This window comes from Crotalus tigris, unplaced genomic scaffold, assembly GCF_016545835.1.
Source record: "Crotalus tigris isolate CLP2741 ecotype Arizona unplaced genomic scaffold, ASM1654583v1 scf7180000017568.12009008, whole genome shotgun sequence".
Lineage (NCBI taxonomy): Eukaryota > Metazoa > Chordata > Lepidosauria > Squamata > Viperidae > Crotalus > Crotalus tigris.
This window is the reverse complement of record NW_024096478.1, coordinates 7,798,739-7,810,000: the sequence shown is the minus strand read 5'-3', so window position 1 is coordinate 7,810,000 and position 11,262 is coordinate 7,798,739. Positions and strand designations below refer to the sequence as shown.

At 38.0% G+C, this 11,262-nt stretch overlaps 1 protein-coding gene across 8 annotated transcripts in view; it reads right to left on the bottom strand.

Moving 5' to 3' along the window:
• The window catches only part of HTR4 (5-hydroxytryptamine receptor 4), a 238,347-nt gene that overhangs the window by 48,980 nt on the left and 178,105 nt on the right, over positions 1-11,262 (bottom strand). The window contains exon 9 of one of the 8 annotated variants that reach the window (XM_039352885.1): positions 5,229-5,304. The exons of 6 other annotated variants lie outside the window; for them this stretch is intronic. In XM_039352885.1, the coding sequence (XP_039208819.1) occupies positions 5,244-5,304 (61 nt within the window). In that variant the 3' untranslated portion in view covers positions 5,229-5,243. Of the gene's footprint in view, positions 1-4,894; positions 5,305-11,262 lie in introns of those variants that run through there. One more of the 8 variants, XM_039352893.1, reaches the window with a different exon arrangement.

Here is an 11,262-nt window from a genome sequence, read left to right as displayed (position 1 = left end):
ATTTGGTTTATATGTGTAAGAATTCCTGAGACGTGCTGCATTTTATTCACTGGGTTCATTTCTTATTTATTAATAATCAGAATTTCTATACATTGGAATTAGGTGCATATTTCCTCTGCATGGCTTATCAAGAGTGTCAAATGCATCTTTCAGCTCATCTATTTTCCTACTAATTATTACCATCTGCACAAATGTATCTATGATGGTTCCAGCACTTAAAAGAAATTGTTTAGCCAGAAAATCTTTTAAAGAGTTCTTATAAAGTAGATAATTTTGTCTCTGCTAAAGTATTTCATCTAAATCACTGGAAGTGACATTGACAGATTAAGTGCCATCAACTCTCAGTGACCAATAATATATTTCTTTGAGATTTAATTTATTTTATTTTGTTTTATTTCTATAGCCACCCATATCAACAAAGGATTCTGGGCAGCTATATAAATAAAATCAAGTCAAATCAAATCAGTTAATAATTTCATTCATATAGCTATCCATCTCAGCAAGTGGCTCTGAGCATGTATATAAATCAAATCAATAAATAAAATCATTGAAAATATCCAAAATATCACCCTGACCTTAATGGTGCATTTGTTGTTATGAAATCCATCCATATTGCTGCTGATTGTCCTCTCTTTCTATTTCTTTACACTTTCCTCAGCATTATGGATTTCTTAAGAGTACTGGGCTTTTGCATAATGGGTCTAAACTATGGTAGTTTGAGCCAGTCGTTTGTGCCTTGACTGGTAACTCTGAATTGATTTGCTCTATTTGTTTTTTTTCCATTGCACTTCATGGGATTGTCAAAAATCTTTTCCAAGATAAAATTTAAAAAGCTCCAATACATTTTGTATTCTGCTTTTCAAAGTTCGACTTTTGCATCCATAGAACATCATACCGAAAACCACAGTCTCATGATTTTACTCTTTTGCAGGTCCAGACACATCACAACATTTGAAAATCTTTTCTAAGGTCTTCAGTAATATCCCAGGAAGTGCTAATCTATCACATACTTCTTGACTGATAATTCCTTTAAGGCAGAAGCTCTCCACCATATCTATGTCTTCATTTCCAATTCTAAGACTGGGGGCTGTGCCTGCTGTCATTATATTTCTTGTGCAAAGAAAGTGAATGGAATGCTGATTGTTGTGTATTTTAGATATGGTACTTGCTGAATTTACTGAGATGAGATAAGATTTATTATCATTTTTTCTGTGGGAATAGTGGCACACATTAAAAATGAAATTCTGTTGCCTGCTCTCAAAAGAAAGTACCTATAGCCTATCTTTATCATTCTAAATATTTGAATCACTTTAGTAATTCATGTTGCTCACAATTTTCTTTGCTGGATCAATTTTCATTTGTTTTAATGCTTCAGGTCAATTTGGAGAACTAAGGCTGGCCCTACGTTTCTTTTTCTTTTACATATTATATATAGCTGTTGGGATCTATATATTAGCACTCCTAACTCCACTTTATCAGGGAGTGGTATGTATGGGGAATAGTACAGAACATTAAACAATTCAAAATAAAAATAAATAAAAATATCTGTCGTATCTTCCATATTGTAAAAGCTAAAGTGAAATAGGCATATGCTTTCTTAAGAACTGATTTGACATTATACCTTGAATCCATTCAATAACAGCACTCTGACCATTTGATGATGGATACACAGCAGGAAAAAAAACAATTCTAAATTTAGACTGGAGGTTAAAACATATAAGGAATAATTGCTGGAATTGTGTATGTCTAGTTTAACGAAGAGAAGGACGAGGGGAGACATGATAGCAGTGTTCCAATATCTCAGGGGCTGCCACATAGAAGAGAGAGTCAAGCTATTCTCCAAGGCGCCTGAAGGCAGGACAAGAAGCAACAGATGGAAACTGATCAAGGAGAGAAGCAACCTAGAACTAAGGAGAAACTTCTTGACAGTTAGAACAATTACCCAATGGAACAACCTGCCTCCAGAAGCTGTGAATGCTCCAACACTGGAAGTTTTTAAGAAGAGACTGGACAGCCATTTGTCTGAAATGGTGTAGGGTTCCTGCCTGAGCAGGGGGTTGGACTCGATGACCTCCAAGGTCCCTTCCAACTTTTTATTATTATTATTATTATTATTATTATTATTATTATTATTATTATTATTATTATTATTATTAATCTGTTTTATTCTTCTAACCAGCTTTCCATTATAGAAGTCCCAAAGTGCGGTACAATAAATGGTCTCTAATAATCCATGTCTAATTAACAACTGTGTGAAGTGATACTTCATTCCATAATTTTCCAGATTTAGCCATTTAATGGCTCTCTGTTCCAGTTTTCTGAGTAATTAAAAAAAATATCTAAAGACTTTTTAATCAAATTCTTCCCCAACTGTTTTAGATTTTCTCTCTCAGCAATTCTTTTACATTGTCTCTCTTTTTAGCTTGTTTCTCTTAATTCACTAAAATTAGGATAGAGGTAGGATTGAAAGTTCTCTTTTTAAAACATTTCTCCCACCCCATATTTTTATTTTGAAATCATTCTGATATCAAGGTATTCTTACAAATCAAACATGATATTCAAAATACTAAGTGGAGGAAACTAATTTCATAATAGGAAATACCAATAATATGGACAATATTATTTGTTTAACTGTTTTCCATTATCTTCTGCCATAAAGTTGACGTTTTTCAGATACCTCTTTTTTAATTTAAGGGCTCTTGTTGTATCAGGTATATTTCAGAGATTTTCTCAAGTGCAAAAAGACCATATAAAATAGGTTTCAGTAAAAATGATGGACAACTTGGAGAGGCAGGTAACTGGATGGATTTTATATTACAAAAAGCACTTAGTTGCATCACTGTACAAAACTCCCTTGAGTGTCGTTCTGGGACAGGTAAATAAACAAACAGATAAATCTATCAACTTATCCAGCCAGATAATCAATGTTACCTCTCTGCTTTGTTGTAACCCTGATAAAATTTATCATCTTTGTTCTACTGAGCAGACAGCTGGACAAACAAAATTATAAAAAATACCTTTCTTTCCTTCATTTTTCTGATGTAATAAAACTCTTTATGTGCATGATTGGTGCCCCTACCACATCACAATATTTTATTCTTATCATTATACTTGGTGATAACACCCAGAAATATAAAATATTACACACACACACACACACACACACACACACACACACACACACACAGGTTTTGTCTTTTGGATTTGCTAGAAACTGTCTCATATTATAATCTGCAATAAAGTCTACATAATTTCCTGTATTACTTTGTCAAAGAGAGCCACTGAAAGACCAGAATAAGTTCTGGCATGGTGGGACAAGTAACAAAGCATATTTATTGAAGGCACAGCATTTTATTTCCCCAGTGGCTAACTAACCATCTGTCTTCAGAAAGCCACAAGCAGACTATGTGAGCAAGATTATTTTCTCATTTATGTCCTCCAGTAACCTATTTTGCTGCTGATATTGGATGGCCTATAAAGTCAACAAGATTAGTAGCCATTATTAAAATTATGTTCCAATGTAATGTCTTTTTAAAGCCAACTACTCTGGTGATGTATATTGTAAGATTTTTTTTCCAGGAGAATTGCTCTAACTTCTTCATTATTTGGATTGATTTGGGGGGGGGGGTTTCAGCTCAACAAGTCCCATTTTGATATGCATTGATCAAGATTGTATAGTACATCGGTAGGAAAGCATTACATATCAATAGTTTCAATTTTTGTTCTATTCCTAATAATCCTATGACTGAATTTGCCTTTTTCACAGGAGATGAACTCTGGATGGATGCTTTCATTGAATTATCCAAGACCATAATCTCTAAGATCTCTTTTCTGGATAATCACTGTTAACTCAGGAATTTATTTTTATTTTTGGCTGTCATCATATAGTTGCTTATACTGAGGTTCATTCATTATTTTGATGTCGTTTTCCTAGTCCAGGGGTAGGCAACCCAAAACACTCAAAGAGCCACTTGGACCCATTTCTCACCAAAAACAAAACACCGGGAGCCGCAAAACCGTTTTGATATCTAAAATGAAGATAACACTGCATATATCCTTTTTTACCTTTATTATAGGTGTGTGTGTTTGTGTATGTATGTGTGTGTGTGTGTGTGTGTACACACACACACACACACACACACACACACACACACACACACACACACACACATAAAAAATAAAAGTAAAAATATCACTCTTGGGAATATCCATACTATTAAAACAATGATCACCAAGAGAATGCTTTAAGAGAATAAAATTACATACACACACAGGTTAAAAAAAGGATATATGCAGTGTTATCTTCATTTTACATGTCAAAAGGGTCTCTCTCCTCTCTCTCTCTGTCTCTCTCCCTCCCTCCCTCCCTATCTGCCCTTGGTCTGCCACTCCTCTTCCCCCACTCTCTTTCTTTCTCTCTCTCTCCCTCCCTCTCTCTCCCCCCCCCTCCTATCTGCTGCTCACCTGGCAAGCTTCAAGCTGTTGTCCAGCAATCTCAGGGGTAGGCAACCTCGTCTCTTTTATGACTCATGGACTTCAACTCCCAGAATTCCTGAGTCAGCCTAGCTGGGCTAGCTAGCTCTCTCCTGCCCTTCCTGCTTCCTGCTTCCTGCAGAGATGCAGCAAAGGGAGGGGCTCTGCCCAGTAAGCTTTTCAGCTCCGCGGGGAACACTGTGAGTGCACTCTCTTTTACACATACACACACACACACAACAAACACATACAGAGAGAGAGAGAGAGAGAGAGAGAGAGAGAAGCAGGGAAGTGCAATTGCCTCTCTCTGTCTCTGTCTCTCTCTGCAAAGGCAGAGGAGGCTGGGAGCCACAGGGGGAGGCTCAAAGAGCCGCATGCGGCTCCGGAGCCGCAGGTTGCCGACCTGTGTCCTAGTCTGATATGCCATTAGATTTTCCTAGCATTCTTTTAGGGCCACCTAGAAATATTCTATTTCATTAAGATGCCCTAGATATGACTCATCTATTTCTTGATTCAGTGAGACAGATACGTCCTATCTCATTCTCCATAGTCTTCCTGGTGAGATCATCAGAGGAACATAGGGGAACAGAAGGCCTATAAGCCAAATTCTCCAGGGTCTTTTCCAACTCAATGCCAGATGTGATCCATGAAAGGATGGAAAAAGCTATGGAAGCTTATTAAAAATGATAAGTACACAAACATGCACATACGTGTACAGGAATGTGTAATCCTATGTAATAAAATAAAAGACTTACAGAATATATTCAGGGTTAGACAGGAACTGGTCTATTGCAGAACAGCAGAAGGAACTTGGAGATAGTGGAACAGCCACTTTTAGTGCAGGAAGGAGGGACAGACAGACACAGTGGGAGGAGGGAGGAAAGGAAAGAAAAACACAAAACATGGTTAATGAGAGATATAGCTACAAATTATCAGATAATTAAACTCCTAGCAAAGTTTGTGCAAATAACATGGAAGGATATCGGCAGCCACCAGAAGGATGTATCAACCAGCTCCTGGAAGAAAGTGTAAATGATGGTCCTTAGTATTTTTTCTTGTTTATTACTCTGACAGTGGCAACTAATTCAGTAGGAGAGGCTCTGTCTTCAAGACGGTGAAAAAAGAAACACAAGCTTGCTTTTTCTGGTAATTTACCAAGGCCACATGTTTCATTTTGGTTGACATTGTGGGGCTGTCTAAGTTTTACTTAAGAATCCTTTCCTATTAACTTATATTCTGTTATCTCATTATTCTCAATGGGGAATAAAATATGTGTTAATTTATTGCTTATATGGGGCTACATTTTAAAAGTGTAGATATTTGCATGTTTACTCGTCTACCTAACTCAGTTTCAGGGGTTGAGAAAAATAATTATTTCCTCTAGATTACAATCAAGTGGGACTTTTGTATACAAAGCATATGCACTACAGAGTTATATCCATTCTTCAGATAGTAACAGCAGATAGTTCTTTCATTCACAAGTTTAGTGCCCATAGACAAAAATCTCCATAGAACAAAATGCGAGCTTTCTCCTATTTCATCTCCTTATTTGATAAGGGCATACAGTATATACAAATACTAAACAAAGTCACAGACTGCATGCCAATCTTATGTCTAACTCTTTCCACTAGAAGTTCCAGATAGATTAGGTGAAATTAAGATAAAATCACTTCCTTTGCAAATAAGCCTATTACCAAGATCCTTGTGAGAATGCCAGAATAACATTCTTCTATATTGCCATAATGTCTTGGATTTCTGCCTTTAATGTGGCATGGTTTCCATATAGCTTTAATATTATTTTCAATGTATTATTTTACTTCTAGAGAAAGAATGAGACAAACTTACAAGTACTACCTTTAAACCATCAGTTTAAAATATATTTTTTTCTGTTTAAAATAAACTATTTGTTCTTTCCCAATATATTATAGTTCACTACCTTCAATAGTCTAAAAAGAGAGATTTGTAATCATGCAGTGTCTGTTACAGATACTTTGTGCTTGGTCCCCACAGAATTCTTTAATTATGAATAATATGTGGCTCAATCTTTTTAGTAGTATTATAATATCAACGCTTTAGAGTAGCATAGGTGCTTCCAAGTGGGAAAATCTGAAAAATGATTCATTCCCTCTCTTTCGTTTCAATCTTGCAACTGGGAATGGGTGGCATAGATCAGAGTGGATGGAATAGAAGGAAAGAGATATAAGCAGGTGAGCAATTGTCAAGGCAGGAGACTCCCAGCAGCTTAATCTACAGAAAATATCTTCTCTGGTTCCCTGTAGCATTAATGAAAAGTTCAATGCCTAAATGGATTTCTTTTTCATATGCTTATACCCAGTTTTCCAAAGCGCTTGGAGGCAGGACAAGAAACAACGGGTGGAAACTAACCAAAGAGAGAAGCAACCTAGAACTAAGGAGAAACTTCCTGACAGTTAGAACAATTAATCAGTGGAACAACCTGCCTCCAGAAGCGGTGAATGCTCCAACACTGGAAGTTTTTAAGAAGAGACTGGACAGCCATTTGTCTGAAATGGTGTAGGGTTCCTGCCTGAGCAGGGGGTTGGACTCGATGACCTCCAAGGTCCCTTCCAATTTTATTATTATTATAACAAGAAACCCACAACTTATTTAAAATTCCTTTTCACAATGAACCTATGAAGATACACTACTGTGAGCAAGAACATAATTTGCAATTTGCATTCCTCCAGAAACTAAGGGGTTTTCATACAGTTATCAGACTGAATCAGGAGCATGAATATAGATAGGCAAAAATTAAAGCAAAATTAGAAGTAAATGTGTTCCCATTCCTTATGCAATTTCATTGCTATATATGGTTTCAGGCAAACAGGTAAAACAAATATCACAGCCTGTTTGGGCCTCAGAAACAAAAGTATATACACTGTAGACCAGGGGTCCCAAACCCCAGGGCCATAGCCCACTATCGGGCCTTGTGCCATTTGGAACCGGGCCGCGGAAGTGGCAGGTGAATGTGTGCATGCATGCACTCCCACGTGCATGAACAGGCATCCCCACTTGCATGAGCAAAAAAAATAGCAGTTATTGAGAAAAGTATCAGAATTTCAATTGCCAAGTAAGAAAACACCATCAAAATTATTTGTCCCAAATAAAATTAATGCCAGAATTTTAAAAATTAGTTTAATCTGAAGGTAGCACCTGAAAGATTGGCAAAAAGATTTTGGCTGGCAGGAACAAAATACCAATAAAGATTTTCAGATTTCAAATGGTGTTTACTTTGAGACTAACCTGCTTATGTACCTGTTTGCATGCTAACCAGCCATTATGAACATTTAAATAAACCATTTATCACAAGATGCACAAGAGGCAGAAAGGGAGACCTAAGATGAAGAAAGAGGTCCCCAGATGAACAACAGAAAGTAAGTGGTGGAAGCAATCTTGGAGAGCATCTATTTCAATAGTGTAGTGCAAAATCTACTACCAAAAGATTCCTGACAGATGGTCATTCAGATTCCATTTAAATATTTCTATCACAGAGTCCCAAAGGGACTTTTTCAAAAGGCACCTAAACTTCTTTTGTTTTTTCTTGAAGACATTTCACTTCTCATCCAAAAAGCTTCTTTAGTTCTGACCTTTTGAAAAAGCACTTTGGGACAACCATGATCTGGATGATTGAGAATCTCCATAGACATACTTCTATCACAGAGCCTAAAACACCGCCCTGTACTATGTTACTCAATACCTGAATAACCAAAGCCATTGCTATATATAGTATTTATTGAGTAACTTTTAGCTTACTGAGTACCGTTCATCAAATGGTAATACTGTCCAGGCCAGGGGTCTGCAACCTTGACAACTTTAAGTCTTGTGGACTTCAGCTCCCAGAATTCCTCAGCCAGCAGTGGTCTAGGCTACACTTTGTCATCTTTTCTATTAGTGTCTAATGGGAGATGTATCAAATGCTTTTCCGAAATAAAAGTTCACAGTGTTTTTTGTACTGTATCCTTACTGTCAACTAAACTAGTCACTAAGTTCAAAAGGGAGAGAAGATTGGTATGTCATGATTTATTCTTTTAAATCCGTGCCTGCTTCTTCAAGAAATGCATAATTGACTAAATCCTCACAAACTGATTAATCATATTCTATCCCACAGTTTTGCCTAGAATAGATATTATGATGGTTGGTTTGAAGTTCCTTCTTTTCCATCTTTTTTGAAGGCACAAATAACATTTGCCCTCTTCCAATCCTCTGGCACTAAGCTGATCATGAAGGCCACGTGAAAGATCTCTGAGACTACATCTGCAAACTTCTTCAAGCCTCTTCAGTTGTAACTGGTCTGTCTCAGGAGATTCAAACTTGTTCACCCGTCGTCTGGTGCTCCATAACTATCTTTCTATTGACTTGCTAATCCTTCCTTGTGTCAGTTCTTCTGTTACCACTCACCTTCCAGCATAATTTCTGTTATTTTAAATGTTCAGAAATCCAGTATATAAGAGACAGCATTGTTTTATTAAAATAACACACAAAAGTAAGTACGCATGGATATAAAGTCACAATACTTTTGGAGTTTAGTGATTAGGTCTATGGCAGGGGTCCCCAACCCCCGGTTTGTAGACTGGTACCGGGCTGTGGCCCGTTAGTAACTGGGCCATGCAGCTGGAGGCATGTGGTGAGTCTGTAGGGGTCTGGGCAGGGCAAGATAGTGGCAGGGCAGAAGCCATCTTGCTCAGTGCAAAGATTCTCCAGCGGCTGCGCTTGCAACATCTAGCTCCATGTCCTTCCTCCTCTTCCTCCTCCTGCTTCTTGTGCTATCTCTTCTTCTGCCTCCTCCTCCTCCTCTTCCTGCTTCCTCCTGCTACTTTTTTTCCTCCTCCTTTTCTTCCTCACTTTCCTCCTCTCCCCCTCCCAGCACCCAACTGGGCTCATGCTCCCTTCACACAAGTCTCCAAGTTTGCAAGACAAGCACGTGCCAGCCCAGCTTGCAACCAGGGTTTCCCCCAAAATCTCCCTGGAGGGGGATTCCCCCCCCAATGTATGTGTTTGTGAGGGTGCTTTCTCAGAATGCAAATAAGGACAACTACCCGGTCTGGTCCATTGAAAAATTGTCTTCCATGAAACCGGTCACTGGTGGCAAAAAGTTTGGGGACCACTGGTCTACAGGACTAGAAAAAGGATTCCTGAAACTGGGAAGGCAGAGGTGTACTATCCTTTAATCCAGTGAAAACAGAGAATGCAAACTATAGACTTAATGACTTTCCACTTTCCAATCTATTTCTGGCAAGGAGAAGTCTACAGAAATCAGCAGGCTCTGTACTGTTTGTAATTGCTACAGTTGACATTATGGGAAAGTTTTGAACTCATTCAGTGGAATTTTATTACAAGCGCCTGCATATCTTCACAGTTAATGGGAGATCTACAGATGGGCCAGTCTGCAGGTGTATTGATGGCAGGTTTCAAATTTCTCCTCAGCCATACCATACTTTTAGCCTTCAAATTGAATACCAGTTAAACAGAAGACAACAAGAGCTTCAGGCATTTAGCCTGATGAGCAAAAGCCAAAAATGTACACAGCCTGTCCTCCCACCCCCTCCCGCCAAAAAACTTGTCTTCCCATGTTTCCTTGCTTCTCTGCATGTTTGCTTCAACTAAATTAAATCTTCCACCTCAACACAAGAAAGTGGATAATAAAGTAGGAGAAAATTTGCACGAGCAAGCATGTCACCTTAGTAGTTTCTGCTGTTATGCCACCCTCTGTAGATCTCATGAGATGTTGGAACTTGAATCTCACTGTCTTAAAACTCTATGTACATTTTCTTTGAGTAGCTGTAGTGAAGTTTTCATCAAATCTAATCACAACTTTCTCTTCTTTCACAGATGAATTTGCTCCCTAAGCAACCCAAAAACTCATCATCATATCAGACTGGCTAGCAACAACAACAAAAAGAATTCCACATAGATTCATTCTATTTACAACGGTGTTCTTTCTCATTGGCTGCCTGGAGGAACATTGTCCATGGGGTCGCGAGACACGACTTCACAACTAACAACAACAACAAGCAATGCCAAGAATGGTTATAGATATTAGGCACAAAAATTTGGCCTGGGGATTAATATTGCCAAATGATCTCTTATATTACACTATTTTGAATAAATTGTTAGTTATGGTTTGCCTGTCAAAGGGCTGTGCAAAGGTGGATCAAATGAAAACCCTTATGACTAAGCTAATGAAAGGGACTGTATACAAGGAGAAACCAGGGCATTCTCTAATGCAAAGAGGCTTTGAGATAAACAAAAACAAGGCATACATATATCAGTCCTATTCTGTAATACGGTACTCTTATGCTCAGATTAAAGATCATCTTTTTCAATAGGTGATTTCTGGAAGTACCCAAAAGACATTCTCCTGTGCTAGTAGATTGTTTAGGAGAACTGTGTATTCACTCAACTAGGCTTCCTTCCTTCATTCCTTTCCTTCCTTCCTTCCTTCCTTCCTTCCTTCCTTCCTTCCTTCCTTCCTTCCTTCCTTCCTTCCTTCCTTCCTTCCTTCCTTCCTTCCTTCCTTCTTCAACTCACTATTGACTCCTGGATTCGTCCTTCCATTTGTTTTGGTAAGGGTTTTTATAAGTAGTTTGCAGCTGCCTTATTCGCAGGGCTGATAGAGAATGACTTGCCTAAGATTACCCAGATGGTTTTGTTGCCAAAGAAGGATTAGAACTCATGATTTTCCAGTTGTAGCTTGACACTTTAAGTATTATACCACATAAGCTCACCACCTCATTGCTAAGCAAATACTATTTAGCAAAAAGGAACACACCA